Genomic DNA, 22717 nt, shown 5'->3' on the forward strand with positions numbered 1-22717 from the left:
AGTGGGACAATGTAGGTTAAACCACATAAGGAACCAGTCACCTAGACTTAGGGACCTGTCCTCAACCATCTGGCTATCAAAGGTTGCTAGGAAAAAACTGCTCAGGGTTGATGACAGTTGCTGTGAAACATAGCCCCAGTCACGCAGGCCTACTCCAACTAGACTCCAACTACTCCATGAAAATGTGATGACTGCAGTGCTAATGCACAACTTTTACTTTGAAAGTGAACCTTTTCAAGTTTACTACCATATGGTGAGTTGTTAGTGAGTATTTGCAGATGGATTGCTGTGCTCCATGGAAAATACTATTAACTGTTGCAGCCTGCCAGCAGTTAAAGCCATTACAAGGAAGTTTTCGATGTAGCACCTACTTTGGGACCAGTTTCAACTAGCAGCAGCCAGCAACCTACAGCAACCACTTGCTCATCAGTTGAGGAAAACACATTTCTTCCTAGCAACCTCACATCTAGTGTGGCAGCAAATTCTCAGGCAATTTGTGCATGACATCATACAAGAAACTTCTATAGATAAAGGCCTAAATATGGTACTCATGCCTGCGCTTTAAGTTAGCTTAACGTTGAGACTGTTTCATTTGACCTACTTAATCTGTAGCTGTTTTTAAGCCCATTGTGAAGTCCTAACAAATTTTATTTCAATTGTCAGGGACGGGGAATCAGCCAAAGCTTCAGAGAAACGGACTTTGCCATCGCTGGAAAATCCCAATAGCGGCGAAGGGGCTGTTACCGTAGTGATTGAGAAACCCAGCTTCCTGAAACTCAACAAGGAGGGGAAGGCCACCAGCACTACTGCTTCCTGTCAGGTGGAAAATGAGTCTGCTCTGTGATTGGCTGACTGCGCCGACAGACACTTTGCTGCAGAAACAACTTGATTTGTCATTGCTGATGGAAAAGACTCGAAGGTGTGCCTTGATGTGAATTTGCTTTGGTCCACTCTTGGCGTTTGTTCTGGCTTTAACAGGGTTTTTATTTTTTATTTTTAATGTCACACTGAAGAAAACATCACAGTCTACCGTGGGACCAGCGTCACATTAGACCAACTTACCCAACAAAAGTCATTCTGGTCCCAGTGCCGCTTCAGCTGTTGACGAAGTTCCTTCCACTTATCCCTTACGGACTTTTGATCAATCCGTCAGGGTCGTCCAGGATTGAGTAATTAATTGGCCGTCGTTTTAAGGAGAGGTTGTCTCCTGTCTCTCAGGGCCTCTAGGAGGTGCTACTGAGCAGCCACCTGGACAGGAAACTTCAGGGGACTCACATACTCATTCAAACCCTCACACGCTCACATTTCCTCATCTAAGTTCAACACAATTGAATGAACACCCTAATAATGAACTCTATCGATGAACATTAGTCCTTGAAGCTGCAATCATTACAAAATGCTGAAAATCGTTCTTCCGCACTGTGGAGTCAGGTTGATTGAGTTTTTGCTTCGTGATGTGGACGCTGATTTACGAGAATGTGTGTGTCTGCTGACTTAAAACACCAAAACAACCCCAACAACACAGTCGGCTTTGCGGGACATTGCAGCGACACTAGCTTTAAGACTCTAAAGACTTTTGGAAGTGGCATTTTTTGAAATCGCAAGCCCGAAGCCTGGTTCCTGGGGAATTGATTGACCATAAAATTGATACTGTTGCCCTCTTTCATATGGCAGGACTGACAAAATCTTTAATTCAGCCTTCAACGCGGGGGAAAGAGGACAATAATCCAGAGGATCTGCTCAGAAATATTGAGCATGAGAATAAAGTCGCATGTATATCGAACGATAAAACGACAGTCAAAACATACGCATATTTACCGGGTGAAATTCGACAAGCGTGAAAGTAAGAGCCTAGATGCAGTGTGTGCAGTATATGGGGCATTACAATCAAATATTGTTTTCAAGATTTAGTGAGGAACCACAGTGATGTTTCTGTTTGTTTTGACTAATCAAACTAACCTATGCTGCATGTTAGACTAGCTGAGGAGCGACAAACCAAACACCAGAGAGGAAAAGAAAGAGGAAACAGAGTTGTTCTCCTTTTCTTTACTTTTTCGCTTATTTTTTTGTTTGTTTGTTTTAAAAAAGATACTGTCAGCATAAAGTTTGCCACTCACTGCACATTGTTGGAAAAGAAATGTCACAAGGTTCAGCTAGAACAGCGTTACCTTTTGGATTTGGGGTTCTAATATTTTTTATGGATGCTGAATTTTATGGAAATGTTTAAAAAAAGGCAAACAAATCTCCATTGTGTTGACAGGAGTCATTTATGACAACAGTTTAAGGCTTGTTGCGTAAGCTTCAAGAGAAGGTCATGGCCCTGTTGTGGGTCTTTCCACATCACCAAAAGAAGAACAGAGTAGATTCTATATTTTTCAAAGCAGACCCGGACCCGGTTTTAAGCTCTGTAACTTTCACAGAACAAAAGATAGCACCAAGAATTTAGAGTTTCACTAATTTTGATTGAAGTGTTGTGACATTTATTTTACAATACAGTCAAAAGGCTTTGGGAAAAATGGTTAAATCTGCTACGGTAGCCACAGCAAAGGAAGCAAAACTGCCGAGTTTAGCAATCCTTAAAGCCGGGATAGATACGAAGACCTTGATGACTGAGTGTGCGATGACGTTAAACGATCTTAATCTTCTGAATGTTTCTTTAGCTGATTATGCTGGACATGTAAAAAGTCATTTTAAAGTGTTGTGTTGTTTGTGCCCCGATAAATCAGGCCTTTAGTTGCAATAAGGACCCTTGTTGATCAGAGTACTGTGCAGAGCTTGTGCAGGCTGAGCAGGGTTGTTGGTGGTGGTGCATATTTTTGGGTCAGTTTTCCTTTCGTTTCAATCAGCTGAAGCAAGCAGCTTGAAGGGAAACAAAATGTAAATTGCAGTGGGGGTGGTGACTAAATAGAAAGAACTGTTTGTATGTATGAACGTATGTAAAGCATTTAGTGGAAAAGGTGTTTTTATTTTGGGGGTTTTTTTTCAACTTGAGCGACTTTAGAAGAGAATTCAGAGGATGTTTTTTTTGGAGGGGGGGATGTGTTTGTGATTTTTCACTCTTGTGCAAAGTTTAACATTTTCTTCTAATACTAATTCGATTCCTTCCATACTTTCAGGTACATTGAATCAGAGAGTAAGATAAAACGTTGCTAAGATTGGATGTTTTAAAAAACGGCCCCCTGCAGCCATTAGCGCAATAAAATATTCTGAATAAACATAAAAAAATAATTTAAAAAATCAACTTTGGGGTTATGGAGCTTTGCATGCGACGACAACGATATGCATGTTCAGAACACCAAAGTATGACTGTACAAATCACTCGAGCTCTTTTCTTTAATCGTAATAGGTCAGGGATGTATTTTCTAATGCACGGCTGGATGTTTGTGTCTTTTTGTTTTCGTTTGAACTTAAACGTGTTAAAAAAAAAAGAATTAAACGCAACATGTACTCTTTAAGCTGAAGCATTGTGCTTGGTCTGGGTCAGTACACTCCTAACAGGTGAGCGAGTTTTAAACATCCACTTTATCACTTTTCAAGCTGGAAAGTGAAGAAATGTGTTACAGGATGAGACGTCGTTCATTACAAGTGTAGGTTAGAGACTCCTGGCCGTGAATACTTGAAGTGCAACTAGAGTGTTTCTGTTCCAATGCAGTGAGGAAGTAGTTGATTTTATGGGGAAGTGGGGGGGTTGTTGTTCCAATGATGTCCCAAGCCTTTTATCACAGACTCTGGGATGTTCCGGCGACTCGGTTCAGCTCAGCCGCTTCGCTTGGCCTGCTGGGAGATTGCGTTCTTAACCTCTGATTCCATCTGGTGACTTAAAATGTTAATGTTTTTTTTTTTGTTTGTTTGTTTTAAAGTCAACGAATGTGAGTTTTGTTTTTGGTTTTGATGTTTGACGATCCAGGGTGGGAGTCCTGACATTGCACAGAACTTGCACATAAGTAAAAAAAATAAATAAATAAACAAGTAGAACTTTATTGCAAAAGGAGGAAAAAAAACAAGTAACTGTGGATATTTATTTTTTGAGCTTTCTTGTCTATAAAGGACATTTAGTTTGCAAATGAGTAAATTAAAGCTATTCTATTTGCTGTTACAGGTGAACTGGACTTTGTGTGAGAGAGTGTGTGTGTGTGTGTGTGTGAGAGAGTGTGTGTGTGTGTGTGAGAGAGAGAGCATAGGTCCTCTCACAGCTGGCAAAGCAAAAAGACAGCAGTGTGTTAAAACTGTCATCTCAGTGTTCACTTTTTGGTCCTGGTTCTCTGTTCTGCAATCACCTGGTTTACACTTAGCTCTGGAATCGATGGTGATGATGCCTGAAGTCTTTTTTTTGTCTCTGTTCTGTTGTTTTAATTCAACTAGAAACTTTTTTTTGTGTGTGTTGTGTTTTATTTGAATCCTAGGCAGAGCCACACACGTCAAATTTTGGCCTTTGTACATTTTCAGTGTTTGCTCTCCACCGTCCGCATCACTGAATGAATGTGGAGACGCGGTGATGCTGTTTCATATTTCCTGGCAGCAGCGTGACGGCCATGCAGTCAGTCCAGCCTCTGTGCATGCGTGTTTGTGTGTTTGTGGCTCTGCCTTTAGTAAACTGTGTGTTAATGACGGAGGAGAGCGATGCCTATATACTTTGATTTTCATAGAGATTAAATCAAGATGAATACTTAAAGAATGGGAAAGTAAATATACGCAGCGTACTATATATAATATGCCTTGTTATTTGGAAAAAAAAGATGTAAATATACATATTTCTCTTTTAGTTTCTTCTTTTTTGCTGCTATAAAAAAGATGATTATTTTTGTTAGTAGTGTTGTTTTCTATATAAAGTCTGTATATATATCTCTATGTTATGTAAATATGCTTGAGCCTTCATATGTAGGACTCTGGATGAACACTGTATGGAACGCACCTTAAACTCTGTTCAGAAGCAAACAACCAATGACGTTTTTCATCATTTGGCATTTTCACTCAGAATTCAAAATGTGACAAGAATCAATAATAAAGAAGGGTCTCACCATACAGGCAAAAAAAAGAGAAAAAAATCTGCTCTGGATGAAAATAAAAGTTCATTTGATCAAAAAAGATTTCTGCAACTGGGAGTGTCTCACTTCATAAAGACATAAATATACAGTGATACCCACAAAATACATGTTTTTATATGCAATAATAATCAGAGAAACAAATTCATTTTAAAAATAGAACGTTTTTAATACTTAGAGGAAAATGCTTTGCAGTGCATTTAACATGAGTTGAGAAAGATGCTCAGAAAGGTCTTGATCTTGAGTGTAGCTGTTAGTTTACTCTTATTAGTATTACATTGCAAAATTTTTTACCACACATGTAAATAATGAAATATTAAGGGATAACAGTGTCTAAAAAACATGTTAATAAAATGCACTAATGTCCTTCTGTATATTGTTACCTCACTTATTATCTTTAGGGAGTCTTAAGCTTTAAGCAGACTGGTTTTATCAGGCTTGATGCACATTTTCTTGCAAGTATACGAGCATCTTATTCCTTGGAAAGTAAGATTTCTGTAAAATATTAATTACATGTTAATTAGAGAATTTTCATTCTTTATTATAAAGATTTGGCAAGCATTTCCAAATCGTACTTTTTTTTTTTGTAAAGGAGGTATTTAGAGTATTTTTATCTGAAGAAATGATAAAACTCAATTGCACTTCAACAGAAACAGAAATCTGCACAACAACTAAGGGTGTAATTCCCCTGTAATCAAATGTAATTAATTAATTAATTAATTTTTAAAAATTACAACTTTAAAAAATGTATTTGTATTTGCATACAAATACAAATTTGAGTTGTGGATAAGTCATTTCGAATTGCGCCTAAATTCTGGGTATTTTACAGGAAAGGAGACACAAAGTACTTGAATTACTCACAGAATAATTTGTGTCTACTTAAAAGTTAGGCGCAAATCAAAATTACTGATACACTGTGTAAGATTACTTAGAAACCACTTAAATTTAATTACAGTAATTAATTGTTATAAAGTGTTATTTAGTTTTTATACTAAAAAAATAAATAAATTGTGATCCATTGAAGCTAACGACCAGGTTTACTCCAAAGAAGCAAATATAAAAATAATTCTGTCTTTGTGACCTCGCTCGTGTTTTTGTTTGCTTGTTTTTTGTTGGAATGCATGTGACTGTTGGTGATGCAACCTGCTGGTCTGCAGTTTCAAGACATTTTTTCATGTGCCAAAAAAAATCTTTACTCAGCATCTTCAAAGCAGCTAATTTGGTTTCCCATGATGCATTGCGGTTAGACCGCTGAGAAGGAAGAGGAAAACTGGGAAAAACATTTTGTTGTGCAGAATCAGATTTCTAGCGCACACAAACGCACACGCACATGCACATGCACACACTCGGTCAAAGCTTTGGCTGTTTCCATGAAGAGAAGCCAGAGAAGGAACCTGAAACTGGTGTGTGTGTTTAACCCAGACTCATCATGTGGCAGCAGGGCCAGCTGATGGTAAGTATTTATGTGTGTGTGTGTGTGTGTGTGTGTGTGTGTGTGCGCGCATTGGTATAAAGTTGCAAGCTAAGGTCATCGCAGTTACGTAACGTGAACTGTGATGACCTGCTGCTTCTCTGGAAGGATGATGGAGGGAAATGCCGCTCAATTTAATGTCTCACATTCCTGCTATGACTGACACCTCATAGCTCGACTCTAATATCGTCAATGAAAACTAAACAAAGAGTTTTATGCACTTAATACACAAATCCACTGAAATCTTGTGTAGGAGAGTAGTCATAAATCGTTTTTTAATTTATAAATTAAATTCATAATTCACAATTTTTTTCACCCTGCTTTAGAACACACAGATATTTCAGTGGATAACAGCAGCAGCTATGAAATAACATAATCTGTTATTGGGTAATGTTATTTTTCATGAACAGCTCCACTGTTAATCAGTGCCAGTGTGATTGTTCTGGATGACATTCTTCCACCGCAGGGAGATGCTGTCCTCTGGTGGAGTACACCTAGTACCAGGTTGGACCCCATTTCTGCCTTAATCCTTTGTAGCACAGATTCATCAAGTGCTGCAAACATTCCAGAGATTTTGGTGCATATTGACACGACAGCATCAAAGTTACTGCAGATTTGTTTGGCTGCAATCCATGATGTGAATCTCCTGTTCCACCGCATCCCTTTACCAGTGCTTTACCTGATTGAGACCTGATGAATGTGGAGGCCATCTGAGCACAGCAATCAGGTGATGGAGACACTGTGGTCATAAAGCAATAGAGATGATCATCAACAATACTCAGGTAGGCTCAAGTGTTTAACCAGGAGTTAAAAGAATGTACCTAATAAAGTTGCAGGTGACTATTTCTTTTGTTAACAACAGCTACAGCCAAAGAAACAGCACTTTAATTGCAAAAAGCACCACCATCTCTGCATTTTCTTTATATAAATCATTTATTATACTAAACAAGATAAACAAGTCAGTAAAAATAGCACACACTGACTCAAAAACAAGCAATGCTGAGACAAACAAACAAGGAGAAGAAGAAGAAAATGAATTTATGATAAAGTGACTTTATGTTAGTACATAGTTTGATTGATGCATCCATTTCTTAAACATTTAACTTGCATCTACCAAGTCCTGAATTATGAGGAAGATGTGTGATCACAGCCTCTAAAGTGTAGCCTAAATTTAAATCCAGCAAATAACCTGATGTACTAGAAACAAAGCAGTGCTTTTGTTTTTCATCATTTCCTGTCATTGTGATGCTGACATAAGTCCATTTAATCATTTTTAAATTATTAACAAGTCATTAAAAGAACATCACACTGTGTACCCCTAAATGTTTATACACACACATTTATCCTATTTATGTGTCTCGAGACTTCAACCCTCTGAAAGTCTCTTTTCTTTGCTCATAACTCTTTCTGTTATTCTTCATTTTAATGTTGCAAATGTCATTTTTGAAGGCTTTCAACATTCAGTGTGACTCAATACAGACATCTTGATGAATCAGAGTCAAATGCATCCTAAAAAATCAAAGCAGTCAAATAAATGGTCTACAAAAGTACACAAAAGGAGTATTTCCATTCTAAAGCGTATGACTTAGTCACGGTAGTTTACCTACTATACAACTGTTACTATACAACTTTTTGTTTTTATTTCTAATGGAAAAATTTTAGTTTAAAAAAAGAGCGAGAAAGGGAATAAAGGGACAGGTAAAGCCTTGTTTAACTCACATGTGCAGGAATTTACAAAGAGTGTTAAAGAAGTATCCAGACAGAACGATGACTAAATAAAAAGCTTGTTTGTGAATAAAATGGTTTTTTTTTCCTCCCTAGTCAATCTGAATTTTTACATCACAAACTTTGATGAGGTGCCTCTGGAACACAAGCCAAACATCAACTCCCCACATACATAGTTTTTTTTTCTGTGTGTAATCCAGCAGCTTTTGAAACTTGAAGCAGTGTAAGTTCATTGGTTTCACAGCAAAACAAAGTCGACATGTGTCACTGTCTCCAGCTGTCTCTCTGAACTGTGCCATCACTGGTTTCCGAAACATGGCCGCCTGTCCAATCAGAGTGGTGTGCGCTGGTTGTAGAGAGGGGTGCACTTGTGAGCGTTAGTGTGGCTATGCTCTGAGCTATCGCCAGTGCCGTACCCGAGCATTTATTCAGCGAATTCCTCTCCCCTTCGATGCCACTTGTAAACCCCACCTCCCCGTCCTCCTCTCTGCCTCCCCTTCTCCTGGTCCTCCACATTCTCTTGAAGCTGTCCGTCACAAAGCAGTAAACCACTGGATCCAGGCAGCTGTTCAGGCTGCTCAAGGTCACGGTGATGTGATAGGCAAGCACATCCCTCGCCCCTTGCCCGGGAGCCTCCCCCGTCACTCTGAACTGGAAGTAAACCAGCACCTGGCGGATGTGGAAGGGTGTGAAACACACAGTGAAGACCACCAGGACGGTGGCCAAAAGCCTGATGGCACGAGTCCTCCTCACCCTGCTCTGGTGGGGCATCCCGCTGTGGCTGGAGGAGAGAAAACAGGTGACGCGTAGAGTGAAGACCACCACAGCGAGCAGGGGGAGGAGAAACTCCAGGATGGTGAGATAGAAAAGGGCAGGGAGGACCATGCAGGAGGAACTGAACTCCAAAGCTGTGGTCTAGAGAGAGAAGGAGAAAGAATTCTATCATGATTTAGCCTTTTAGCATTTTTAGCTTGTCTCAGCTTGACAGCCTTGTCAGCTCTTCTTTAGATCCTGACTGTTCTGTAAACCAAGACTCCTCCTACTTTTCTTGCAACCTCATGAAAATCATTATTTGATTAATTGACGGTCATCACTGATAAGTTTTAATACTCAGGATAATTTAAAATTGCCCCCCCCCCCCCCCCCCCAAACGAAATCTGTGTCATTAACCAATTCATAGACTAAATTATGAACTCAATTATTGCAATTAATTTATTTCTCTTTCTAGGTTTATTTTGTGGATTTATACACTGAGAGCTCATCTTGTGTGCGCTGTGTTTTTAGTGTGTCTCTTCACCTGAAAAGAGTAGGTGACCACGACTGCAATGAACCACACGGTGGCACTGACACACCTTGCCGCTCCTATGGTCCTCCATCGATGAAGGGTACTGGATGCGTGGACGACAGCGAGGTACCGATCGATACAGATGCTGAATAGAAAGCCATCAGTGAATATTGATAGAGGGGACATATTATTCCAATTTATTTTTTGATAAATTTGAATACTAGGCTTCTTTAAGGCTTCACTCCTTAAAACCCTGACTTTCTTCTGATTGGCTGCCCCTTGCCTGGCTTCCACAAACAAAAGCTTCTATCATCTCAGTCCAAGCCTGAGAGGACGGTATAAGGAAATCCATGCCAAAATGATATCACCTTGACACAAGAACTTCTGGAAATCAAGAAATTAGACCAGCCAGAAGCCAAACTCTTGGTCCACAGGGTTATCTGTGTGTGTTACCGCATTGAATATGAGCATCCAACTAAAAGAATGCACATAACTAAAAATAATGAAAAGCACAACAGCTCCTTGTTATGTGACAAATGAGGTTATGACTCACCCACCTGGTCAGAAACAGGATACTACAGTACATATTGACAAAGTAGCTGAAGGTGTGGACGTATGAGCAGGCCACACAGCTCCCTCCACTGTGGTACAGAGCGATGCGAGCTGGCAGCGACAGAGCCACCAGCAGGTCAGCCACCGCCAGGTTTATGGTGTAAACCACGGAGGCTGAAGAGTGTGCAGAGGCACCGCAGAAAACGTAGAGAGCCAGGCTGTTGAGGACCACCCCAACCACCAGCATCAGACAGTTAAACACCTGCAGCAGGGAGGGATGGATCCTTAGTTTATTGGTCATGCAGATTAAATAGATTAAATTTCTTGGTAAATTTAATCTATTCAATTTATTTAGGCGGGGTCCTTGCTTTTATCTGCTTACCCTAAACAAGTGTAAAAACAACTTAAGGAACTGCACAGAAACAGCAAATGCTGGAGTGTAACATAAGATTTATTCAGCATTCGATCTTACCATCAGAAAAACCCAGACGGTGTAGAAATCTTGATACAGCTGCATGTCCAGGTGGGCTAACCTGTGCAGGTTTGTGGTCCCCCATTCCTGGTCCCAGGTGTTGCAGTTAGTTTGGTGTGAGTTGAAAAGTGACAGGAGAGGCTCAGCAGTGGAGCTGGAGCTGATGTTGGCGAGAAGGCTCTCCATTGGTTGGAAAAAATGAATGACAGGTAGGCTGGTGAGAATCAGGAAGTGAAGATGTAAAAAAAAAAGAAAAAAAGATTTACAATGTTTTACTTAAATCAATAAATACAAATAAAAGCAAATTACAATGTCTATATTATGTTATGTCAACTTTAGGGGAATAATTCCTTTACTATAGTAGTAATCTCAACTGGAAGTCCAGTCTAACATCTGCTTCCACACTTTCAAGGTATTATTCCATGACAACAATGCAAAATCCTTTAGAAAGCTAGTTATTGGAACTGGGATTGTGTTACCACACTGTTCATGTATGAATAAAACAACTGCTTGTTGTTATTTTCAGGTTAAAACCCCACAATAATAATGAAGCAAGTGGACTAAATAAAGAGAAATACAGTCACCTGGACATTTCATTAGGCACACCTGTTCAGCCGCTCATTAACATTAATATATCTAATCAGCTAATCATGTGGCAGCAACTCTCTGCATTTGAACAGCCTGTTCAGGTCAAGCTGAGCATCAGAATAGGGAAGAAAAGTGATTTGAGTGACTGGACGTGGTATGACTGTTGGTGCCAGATGAAGTAGTCTGAGTATTCCAGAAACTGCTGATCTACTGGGATTTTCCCATGCAACCATTTCAGAATGATCCAAAAAACGAGAAAATATCCAGTGAGTGGCAGTTCTAAATAAGAAAATGTCTTGCTGATGTCAGAGGCCAGGGGAAACTGACCAGACTACTTTGGGCTGATAGGAAGACAGTATCTCAAAAATACTCAAAAAGAACAAGTCAAGAGCTGAAGCTTGAAACAGATTGACTACAGCAACAGAAGTCCATACTGATTGCTACTCCTGTCACCAAAATTGTACAATGCTGTCTGGTCTGATTAGTCTCAGTTTCTGCTGGTAAGGTCAGGTTTGGTGTAAACAACATGAAAGCATGGATCCATCCTTTCTGCCTTGTACCAAAGGTGGTAGTGGTGATGATGTAATGGCGTGGAACGAATTTTCCTGGCACACTTTTGGCCCCTTAGTACTGAAAGATGATAGTTTATTGTTTCTGACCATGTCCATTTATGACCACAGAGTACACATTGTCTGATGGCTACTTCTAGCAGGATAACAAACCAGGCAACAAAGGTCAAAACATTTCAAACTGGTTTCTTGAACATGACAGTGAGTTCACTGTACTCAGGTGTCTTCCACTATCACCGGATCTCAATCCAATAGAGCGCCTTTGAGATGTGGTGGAACAGGATGTTCACAATGATGTGCAGCTGACAAATCTGCAGCAACCGTGTGATGCTATCATGTCAATGTGGACCAAAATCTGCGAATAATGTTTTTAGTACTTTGCTAAATCCATGCCACAAAGAATTAAAACAGTTACTATTTCTTGATGCGCACCTCAAAAAATACTGTAGCAATCAAGGCATTTTTAATTTATTACTTTGTTAACGTAGTGAGGAAAATAAATCTTTCAGATTCTTGTCTTTTCTAAATGGTAAAAGCTTTTTAGGATTATGTCCAGACTCATTCTATCTACTTTTTTTTAACCTTCCCCCCCCCCCCCCCCTCAGATTGTTCAGTAATATCAGGACTTCTTCATTACAGCCTCCCGGCAGTAATTTAAAGACGGATGCCTTAACCTTTTATCTTGGACTCAGCCTTGGATACTGTATTGTAAATAGTTCCAAACAGCTTTGTTCTCCAAACTCACACACACACACAAAGACACCCACATACGCACACTAAAAACTAAAGGAGATAGCTGTGACTTCTAGGGATGAAAACATGGCCAACATCTGCAGAACTGAATCCAGGCAGAGAGACTTTGGAAATCCCGATCCTATAAACAATGTGCTCTTGTATCGTAGAGGCAACTGCATCCATCTTCATCTCCTCCCTAAAAGGATGTGACACTCTCAACAAAGTTAAGTACACGACCGTGTGTGTTACTTCAAAGATGGAGCACAGCATTAAGATGAACCCTGCCAGCGCACGCGGCTATTTAACACACCACTGACATGTGTTGTGTTGAACATGATGTAGACTGTTGTCTTAACACAATAAACGTGATCAGTGCGACGCGTCCTGTTTAAAAAAACGGCTGGACTGTGTTCACTTTCAAGGGGCTTAAAGAAGTAAAAAGACTGGCCAAAAAATAGTGTTGATATTTCAAAGCCAGACGGGAACAGATAAAACAGTGTGATAAATAAGGCGTTACGACATTAGTGAATTTGTTATGTTCTGCTTAAGAACAACTGGCCAAACAAGCTATTCATTAGTTGGCCAAAACTGTTTCACCCTTAACTTGAATGTACTAACTTTTCCCAGAGCTTTGAAACTTATCACACTCATTTTCTATGGAAATAAACTTGTTGTCGTACAATCTCTGTAGTTGTTCTGAGTTCATCCAGAGCCCTTACAGGACCTTTAGCCAAGTTGGCTCAAAAGTTAGTTTCAGCTTGTTTCATCTGATGAATCACGGGGGATAAAATGATTTATTTTTCACTCAGCAAATCTGTGGAGCTCCCCTGGCAGAGCTTGCACATCACATACAAGCAACTCAAGTCCTTTAAGAAGCAGCCTGGATTTGAGTCTGCCCATCATTCATCTTCTCCATCACACTTTCTTTTCTACTCTGAACTGTTCCTGTTAATGCGTTTCTAAAAGCCCCAAATTAAATCTCACAAAAAGTGTTTATTTAGTCTTGACTGTTCGACATCAGAAAAAACATACATTAAAAATATCATCCTTTACTTTAATGAAAGTAATTTTATAAAAGTCTTAAATAATGTCATATTTTACTCAGCAGATCCTCTCATTTTGGCCAAAAGTGTCTTTCCTTATAAAAACCAGAGACGGATGAGCTCCCACTGGATAACATGTGCCGCTGAGAGAGGTCTTTCCACTCTTCATCATCATAAGACAGTTAGATAAAACATGACTGTCAGCCTGGATTTTAAAAAAGAAAAAAAACCTCTCCAAACAGCTATCTTCTTTGAAGCTTCATAGTTATGGTAAAATATGTGACAAAATTATTATATAAAAGATAAACCAGTGAATGACTCTGAAGCCTGCAAATGTTTTTTAACATTGTGTTAATCATTGCTGCCCAGCACCTGCAGACTTTACAGATGCAGATGTGCATTTGCTTCTTAGATTCACTTTTAAATGAAATGATTAGAACATACTAATCATATCTAAATCTATAGGGGCTGCCTTTGAGCTAAACCCTCACAAGTTAAATTCAGGCATTTTAAACTTTACATTATGCACTCTTAAAAGAATGAAAGCTCCTTTTTGTGTACAATTTCCAATGGAAAAAAAAACAAAACAGTAATATGCATGTACCAGAGGGAAAGTACTGTACTGTGATCTCCAGGAGGACAAATGTACACAAGGAACCTTAAAACTGCTGCTCAGAAAATGAGGCAAAGTAATGCAGACTATTGTCCTTCTGATCGTTAGGTACAAAAACCATAACCAGAAAAAAACAAATAAGGTCAAATAATGATGACTGAATGGATTAAACGTACCTGAAGAAGAGAAAAAGTGGTGAAAACAAATCCTCATGCAGTAGACTTGTGCAAAAGTCCTTGTTGTCCGATTATATAAATTAAGAGCTCCTCAGTTGCTTTTCATTTCATACTTTTATCTTCTCTTCATTTCGTCCATCCTTTGTTCTTTCAGTAATTTGCTAAAAAGGTAAGGAAAGAATAGGCCCAGAGAGTCAGATGTGGAGCTCTGGGGCGGAGAGCGTCCTCCAATGGAAAGTAAAGTTCAACAGGCGGACCTCCTCTTTCCATCATCTCTTTCATATCACGTATTACAGAAAATGTAATGAAGATGTGTCAAAAATGTTAACTTCTTTCATTTTCTTTCTTGTCATTCCCCATCTTCCTCCACCTTTCTGTTTTGTCTCATAATATCTCCCATTTTCCACCTCTTTAGTTTGAGCTCTCGTCAAATAGGACATCTTCTAATATATTTCATCTGAAACAGGGATTTGGAAAGGCAATGCAAAGACAAGGCTTGAGCGTCCGAGGTGTCGAAAAGCAGAAGAGGAACACATACTTGGATGGATAACAGTTGGATTGGGAATAACAAGAAAAGAGTAAGTGGCTGGCAGGCTAAAAGGAAGAGGAAAAATTAGAAAGAGCTGGCCGGAAGACTGCTCTGTCTCTGTGGGACAAAAACAAAAGGCAGTTTCAAAATCGTTTATTTAAAGCTGTCTCCAGGGTGGTCCCACTTGGACAGCGTTAGAGAGAAAAAATATACGTTTGTCTCTGTGTAAATACATGATTCAATTAGAGAAGTAAAGAGCAAAATAAAAGCGTAAAGCATACAACAGCATAAACTGTTTCTGTAGATGTTTTTATGAAGCTGCCAGCCTGTGAACCCGTGAACCAACACACACTTATAAAAATGGGAGAGGACACCTTCATAGTGAAAGATAGTCAAAGTCAAAGTCAAAGTCAAAGTCAACTTTATTTGTCGATTCTTCCACATGTACAGGACATACGGAGAATAGAAATTGCGTTACTCTTCAATCCCTAGATAAATAGCAAATGAACATTTAAATATATTTAAATATAAAAGTGATTTAAAAAATGCAAGTAAAATAATTAAAAAGTAAAAATTTAAATAAATACAATTTTACATATAACAAGAAAGCTATACAATATACAATATAATGGGTAAGTGACATTGAGTGTAAACCAGGCAGAGTAGTGCAAATAGGCAAATAGTGCAAATGGAGATTTAGTAGTGTACGGTAAGAGAAAGTGTAACAACAAAGTCTTATGAGGTAATGGCAGTCCAATGCTCCACAAAGTGACTGGTAACTGGTGCAGGCCAGTGAGTGAGTCAGAGAGTGTGTGTGTTTGTGTGTGTGTGACAGAGTTCAGTGAGACCGTGGAGGAGAGAGGGGAGAGGGGGCAGAATCGGGAGGGAGTTGAGCTTCCTGACAGCCTGATGGATGAAGATAGATAAAAAGTAGAGAAGGGATCACTTTACATTTGTTTCACCACAAAGAAGCATCACCTAAACACACAGGAGGATAAACAGCTGTAACATCTGTCCCATTGAATATGTTTGCGGTTGTGTGGCTAACATCAAAACGTCAAATAAAGTCCTGTGGCAGTAATACCGGTGGAAAAAAACCATAGGCGTCAGTTCTTATGAAGCTAAAAGGAGACTTCGCTGTTGGTGATGTCATTATACAAAGTGCCTGGTTAATGTTTGATTGAATGTTTCTTGGCTTGTTTAAATATTTGAAATCTTTGCCAAATGTTTAAACTGTTGGAGACGGAGGAAGGATGTCGCGCTTGACACTTTGGCGGAATTTAGAGGGTGGAAAGAGTGCTTAATTTAAGTTGTGCATAGGAAATCTATTTCTAGAAACCTTTGGGGTAGATGTATTAGGGAATTAAGGGGCACTCCAGCACTTAAACTTAAACTCTGACAAAATTGGAAATGTCAGAGGAATTATCTGGGCTTGCAGACAAGGGTAAGTCTGCAGGCATTTAGCAAGCAGAGAGGAGCTAAAACCTCATGGGAAAAACAAACATATTTTGTTAGGCTGAGAGGGATTTATTTTAGCTTTCAGTAGGTCTTCTGTTCAGAAGTACTGAAATAGCCCTGTTACAGATTTTAGCAGGTGGCAGAGAGCTTGGAGAGGTGGGCATATGCACTGGAGAGAAAATGAATGAAAGACAGTAAAAGCAAAAATAGAATAGAATAGAATAGTCATTGTAAATGTAAGACTAAATACATGTGCATGAACGAGAGGGAGACGGGGGAACACTGAAGGTGAAAGGAGTAGAGGTAGTGAAGATGTATGAGTTTAAATAGTCGGAGTCAGCTATCCAAAGAAAAAGACACTGCATGAGAGAGTTGAACGCGAGCGTGCAGGCAGGCTGAAAATAAGATTCAGGGGTGATTTGTAACTGTGGAGGTGGCGGAGTTGAAGATGTTAAGATTTAAATGGGGGGTGACCAGGATGCAAGATTGAGGTGAACAGCTGAGGTTAGATAAAGATGGAGCTGTCTTCAAAAAGATGATTTCATTTTCTAGAACTGGAGTTAAATAAGATAGGATGGTGGCTGGACTAGACTCTATCTGCCTTTTTAGGTCTGTGGGGCTAATGTATTAGTCAGAAAAAGCAGAGGATATGGCCGTCAGATGAATGCTCTTTAAGGTAGGATTCAAAGGCAGTCTCATGGTTCAATGATATGTTACATTATGGACTGATAATGTCCTGATATCTACTGCAGGACCCAATGATAATTAAAACATCATTTGAATTGAATTGAATTTTTGAATTGAAATTTTTATTTCAGTCAACAACAACAGATTATAATTTTACATTTAGAATCATTACTTCAGTATTAAGTTTAGAAACTCATTAAATCCTAAAACATGATGTTTGCCTAAAACAGGGATGTCAACATCAATGTCAACCCACTTTTCTGTCAGTGTAAGGAAATAGCCGAAATAAATAAAGAGTAGCTACACTATTATCAGATCAACATGAATAATCTTGGTCTCTATGGACAGGTAAGATGTCAGATAATATTATTAAGCATCTGGGTCGCTGTGACTGGTACTGTACCTGAGTAAATTCTGATGCACCAAAAACAAAACAAAACAAAAAAACATTCAGAAAGAAAAGAAAAGAAAGTGAAAGAAAGACCATTATTGCTGTGTGACACAGCAAGTTTAGGAATAAATCCGATACCAAGTAAATACAAGGTTAGTATTGCTGATACCAATACTTTCAACCCATAAAGCCAGTTTATTTAGGGGAGAGTGTTTATGAGATAAATCAATTTGAATTTGCAATTCCTGAACACATTTTAATGATGTGATGAGTGATGAGTTAACACAGCTAAACACACCTTTCAGCTTTTCGTGTATTTTGAAACAGGGGTTTTGGGGGGTCTTAGACTTGTCTTTAAAGCACTTTGGGTCAACTTCTGTTGTTTCAATGTGCTACAGGCTATAAATAAAACAGATTTAAGACAAAGACATGACAAAAAGGTTCATACATTTTTTCATAGTGCATAGAGGTATACTTTTATAATTAGGTGGGCTACATACTGAACTTAAGATGATTAAAGCAAAGTATCAGTCCCATTGTGCTAGTGTCATTCTGATAACAATATTTAGTTGGTATTGAAACTATTAATATTTGGATGGATCCTCCCACCTCTACAGACCATAGGAAACTCCAGTAGATCAAGGGTGCCTTGTTTAATGCTGCATCATCCCTCTACAGGAACTGTACAGGTAATATCCTGACAGCTGTAATGGAGGATCAGAGCTGTGCGGCCCTACTTGGTTACGGAAGCTATGTGTGAAAGCTCATCTCTCTAAACTAAAGAGAAGTCTTAAAATTCTTTGGAGACGCGCATATGGATCTGGCTGCAGGCGGTGAGAATCGGGCAGCTCAAGATATTTTGAATTAGTTTATGATTAGGGAGTTTTTATTATATCATGCATTCAGTAACTGAAATAAAAATCATCAAGCGTGAAAGCTGTTTTGGTTATTTCGGCGACTTCTAGACGACATTATGTTAAACACTTGTGCTTTAAGCTTACACTGTTACCACGGCGACCGAGAAGCGTCAGCATTTATTAACCGGCATGAACAACGTCAGATGATTTTCGTTCCCCAGCAACACCAAAATAAAAACGAGACATCCGCTGCCTTCTTTCTGTTTTCACACCGTGTGGGAATATTCGACCACTCAGTGAAACGGATTTCTCATTTTTCTTCTGAGTGACAACGTGGTAGTTTCTGTTGGCGGAACGGTTTATATTCTAGCACACGGAACCAGAAAAGTTGGAGGCGGAAATTAAACCTGTAAACAAACGTATAGCTTTAGTTAGAAGCGGTTACAGTATGTGCACATTGATTGTCTGCTGAGCCCAAAGAAGATGTTTAAAAACACATTCCAGAGCGGTTTTTTGTCTATTTTATATAGTATCGGCAGCAAACCTCTTCAGATATGGGACAAAAAGGTAAGCAGCCGCTCAGAACGGAAGCAGGGAGCTGTATGTTGGCTTAGCGAGCGGGGCTAAAACTGGCTAGCATCATGTGCACTCACGTCGCTTTTAAACTTCGCACTGTTTTATGGCTGTGGACGTTTTCTAGATGCACTTTAAATTCACGACGCGCAGTTCTTGTTGATTACTTGTAGAAGCAACATGATACAGGGTAGCCATGGAGGCAGTGCTGCTAAGTTGCTAACCTGAGTCACACATCAGTAATTGAAGTTACATTCGCTTGATTGAGTCATTGGTACCATTCACACGGTTTTACGGGCTAATGTGCTAAACAGGAGTTGTTACTGGTCAGATATTCAAGTATGAGCTTTGCAGTCCTCTCTGCATGGCCATCTATGCAGTGGTGACAAATGATCTGAGACATGAGATATCCATCCATCCATCCATCCATCCATTCATTTTCTGCCGCGTATCCAAGTCCAGGTTGCAAGAAGGCACTCTAAGTAGATAGACTCAGACTTTGCATTCCCCATCACCTTGTCCGGGCGTACACGGAGGCGTTCCCAAACTCACCCAAGAGACATAATCTCTCCAGCGTGTCTGAGCTCCTCACCCTAGCTCTGAGGGAATATTTCTGCTGCTTGTATCCGCGATTCTATTCTCTTGAGCGACTGGTAAATTGACAGTTTCCCTTAATGCTAAGCTCTCTCTTCACGGTCTGCATCATTGCACACGCCACACCACTCCATCTGTCAGTCTCCTGTCTCTCCTTTCCCATAAGCAAGATCCAGAGATATTTGAACTCCTCTGAAGCAACAACTGATCTCTAACCCGGAGGTCGGGCGGCACCACCCAGTGGTGTCTCCAAACGTCTGTAATTCATTTCAATTCAATTTTATATAGCACCAAATAACAACAACAGTTGACTTGAGGTGCCTCGAATTATAATGTAAGGTACCTACAGTAATGCAGAGAAAACCCCAACAGTGAGATGACCCCCTATCTGCAAGGACTTAGCGATAGTTGGATAGAAAAACTCAAAGCTTGAAAAGCAAGTATTAGGTTCAGTGCTTTGTGGATTGGGCAGCGATCAGGGGTGGGGGTCCTGGCAGTCCCAATCCCTGGTTGATGAATCTGACTTTAGATATGAGACATGCCTTCTTCATTCATTAGTTTTGCTTCGATATCCCACATCTGATTCAGGGGGGTTTACAGTTGGTACGCCATACAGCACTCTAAACGCTCTGGGAAACATTCTAATTTATCCATTGAAAATAAGGGAACAAATCTATTTCTGGGTTTTCACAGGTGAGGAACGGTCACATAAAGAGAGTCACGGACAATGACATACATTCGAATGTGCTGGAGATTGAGGGAACAAATGTCAGGTGAGTTTGTCTGTTTATTTATTAATCAAAGGTCAACTTTACTTTCAGTTCTACGATATGTACAGGATATGTAAACTGAAAATTATAATAATATACACAATTATATAATTATATACACTATTGCAGTCCTGGCATATTTAACATGATATTCTTTTTTCATAATATGTCTTTGTGTTCTGTTTGAAGTATGTGTACATTAATGTATCATGTAGATGCTAGGCATAGTAATTAGATTTACTTTCTTTAATATTTTTGTCGTGTTAAATAACTGAAATAAATCTGTTATTTAAGTCTCGCCCATCCTAGCTTCATCAACTCTGTCCTCCCTACAGCACCACCTACATAACATGCCCTGCAGACCCCAAGAAGACCCTGGGGATCAAACTTCCCTTTTTGGTCATGATCATTAAGAACCTCAAGAAGTATTTCACCTTTGAGGTCCAGGTAGAGACATTTAAATGCTTTGTGATTGGCTAACATACAGTCTGGGAATCTACCATAGACCTGGTGCTACGTGTGTCTCAAATCTCCCTCTCAGGTTCTGGACGATAAAAACGTTCGCCGGCGGTTTCGAGCGAGTAACTATCAGAGCACGACGAGGGTGAAGCCCTTCATCTGCACCATGCCCATGAGGCTCGATGACGGCTGGAACCAGATTCAGTTCAACCTGTCCGACTTCACCAGGAGGGCTTATGGAACCAATTACACAGAGACGCTACGTGTACAGGTTAGTGCACACATGAGGAACCTCTGAGTCTTTCCTGTTTCTCTATAGTAAGAATTTGGCACAATATTCCTTTTTCTCTTTTTAACATCTGCTCTGTTTCCCCCCTCAGATTCATGCTAACTGTCGGATAAGGAGGGTGTATTTCTCCGACAGACTGTACTCTGAGGATGAGCTTCCAGCTGAGTTTAAACTCTACCTGCCTGTCCAGAATCAGAAGGCCAAGGTTAGTACATCTCTCCATATACGTGAACGCTAATACAGTGTTACATTTAAAAAGTTACCATTTCAGCTCTCAGTCTGTAAAAATGTTGTGTAGAAGTTCAACACTTGTCTGTCTGTGTCTTGCAGCAGTAGAGCTTCTTGCGGTGTGCAGCCCCCCCGATGTGACTTGGAGTTTTAGTTGTGACAACATTATGCAGATTCAGTGAGACATTTAGTTTTGACTTTTTCGTGAGTCTCTGCACATTCAAGTCTGGTCTGATGTTTCCTTGCACTGCTGTAAAAAGATAATTGAATAAATAATAAAAGTCCACCATGTCCATTATTCTGGGGTTTTTCCAGTTTGCCACCATCCTGTGCATTCTAAACAATATTTATGAATGTTGACCACCTTATGCCCTCATCTATATTTCCTTCTGACACAATGCAGAATCCCTTTATTTTTTCTTTCTTGTACTAGAGGTATGAATATCAGCAGAAAGACTTAGTTTCAATGAATCGTTGTTGCTATTAAAGCTATAACACTTGACAAGAACAAAATATGATCTTTACCTCTGGTCCTTTAAACAAATAAGATCCTGACACTTGCTTGTATCTGATTTTAATCCTGTTATTTTACATGGCAGTAGTTTTATATTTGCTAAAAGGTTTCTCAGATTTGGCTCTCTATTATAGAAATATGTTTAGATGCTGTGATGATTGTGACATTTATTTTGATTAGGCTAACTACTTCTAGCCCAATTCCTTAACCACACCTGTTCATTTACAATATTAATAATTACAATATTAGATTTTGTATTAAATGCCTACCGGTGGTTTCTTCACAAAATAAATATCTATAAAAACAATGTGTGCTTAGATAAAAGCCTTTATGTGAACATTATCAAGCGCTAGTCTGTTTGTTTTAGGCAGGCTTTTTCTGCTTGATCTGCTTCATTTAGCTCCTTCTGTGTTTTATTCAGGTGTATTTATTACCTATGCTGTTTATTACCAGGTTGTAATAAAGTGTTTTGGGAAAAAAAATATCTTCAGGTTTTCTGTTACCACCTCAACCGAGTTGTTTATGGATCGGTTCCCTGGCTACACAAAATACAATGAATATGTGTATGTGTACACACACACACACACATTTTTTATAAAGATTCATACAATAATTATTTCCTCAAATTAAGCGGGGAGGGGTTCACCCGGAACTAGTATAAGGGAAACGAAAACCCGTAAACAAACGAATCAAGTGCAATAGCAACCAGCGATATGCGTAGCAACTGCTTGAAGGGTCTCAAAGTGCGTAATGTCTATGGAGTGAGCTCAAGGATGTTTAAAAACACCTCACAGTGCGCGTTTTGTCTCTTATAGAGCATCGGTACCAAACCTTTTCAAATATGGGACTAAAAGGTAAGCAGCGGGTGTAGAGGGTGTATTTTTCCCGACAGACTGTGAGCATGAGCTTCCAGCTGAGCAGTTTTGAGCAGATGGATGGATCAAAAGACAGCATCACAGGGTCTCTGCTAATAATGCTGCTTGCTTTTAAGTTTATAAAGAATGATTACCACAACTGCTTTTGATGTGCTATAACATTAAGTACAGGATTTAGGATAATCATCTTATTTGTCAAAAACCGAAGGAGGCACACTACTT

At 39.4% G+C, this 22717-nt stretch overlaps 3 protein-coding genes across 3 annotated transcripts in view; 2 read left to right on the top strand and 1 right to left on the bottom strand.

Annotated features, from left to right (window-relative positions):
* slc45a4a (solute carrier family 45 member 4a) overlaps positions 1–5087 on the top strand; it is a 54603-nt gene extending 49516 nt beyond the window's left edge. The window contains exon 16 of the mRNA XM_082520969.1: positions 664–5087. Coding sequence (XP_082377095.1) covers positions 664–844 — 181 coding nt within the window. The 3' untranslated portion in view covers positions 845–5087. The remainder of the gene's footprint in view (positions 1–663) is intronic.
* A 2396-nt stretch (positions 5088–7483) lies between these two features.
* Positions 7484–14848, bottom strand: LOC309698440 (G-protein coupled receptor 20). Its single transcript, XM_082520888.1, has 5 exons — positions 14272–14848; positions 10548–10761; positions 10081–10337; positions 9536–9668; positions 7484–9153 (listed from the first exon to the last, which is right to left on the bottom strand). The coding sequence occupies exons 2-5, from the start codon at positions 10731–10733 to the stop codon at positions 8503–8505; spliced, it is 1227 nt and encodes a 408-aa protein (XP_082377014.1). The 5' UTR covers positions 10734–10761; positions 14272–14848; the 3' UTR covers positions 7484–8502.
* Positions 14849–18419: 3571 nt separating this feature from the next.
* On the top strand, positions 18420–21594 carry cfap20 (cilia and flagella associated protein 20). The gene is made up of 6 exons (XM_082520358.1): positions 18420–18760; positions 20054–20133; positions 20466–20577; positions 20672–20860; positions 20970–21083; positions 21209–21594. Exons 1-6 carry the CDS (start codon positions 18677–18679, stop codon positions 21212–21214), a joined length of 585 nt encoding a protein of 194 aa, XP_082376484.1. The 5' UTR covers positions 18420–18676; the 3' UTR covers positions 21215–21594.
* Positions 21595–22717: the final 1123 nt, after the last annotated feature.

The sequence above is a fragment of the Aulonocara stuartgranti genome (genome assembly GCF_965226115.1).
Source record: "Aulonocara stuartgranti genome assembly, chromosome: 22".
Classification (NCBI taxonomy): domain Eukaryota; kingdom Metazoa; phylum Chordata; class Actinopteri; order Cichliformes; family Cichlidae; genus Aulonocara; species Aulonocara stuartgranti.

Coding starts and splice junctions, on each gene's coding strand:
- LOC309698440 (XM_082520888.1), bottom strand. CDS start 10,733: ATGGAGAGCCTTCTCGCCAACATCAGCTCCAGCTCCACTGCTGAGCCT. Junction 10,338..10,547: donor CCGTCTGGGTTTTTCTGATG/GTAAGATCGAAT, acceptor TCCCTGCTGCAG/GTGTTTAACTGTCTGATGCT. Junction 9,154..9,535: donor TGGTCACCTACTCTTTTCAG/GTGAAGAGACAC, acceptor TTCTCTCTCTAG/ACCACAGCTTTGGAGTTCAG.
- cfap20 (XM_082520358.1), top strand. CDS start 18,677: ATGTTTAAAAACACATTCCAGAGCGGTTTTTTGTCTATTTTATATAGT. Junction 20,134..20,465: donor ATTGAGGGAACAAATGTCAG/GTGAGTTTGTCT, acceptor TCCTCCCTACAG/CACCACCTACATAACATGCC. Junction 20,861..20,969: donor CAGAGACGCTACGTGTACAG/GTTAGTGCACAC, acceptor TTCCCCCCTCAG/ATTCATGCTAACTGTCGGAT.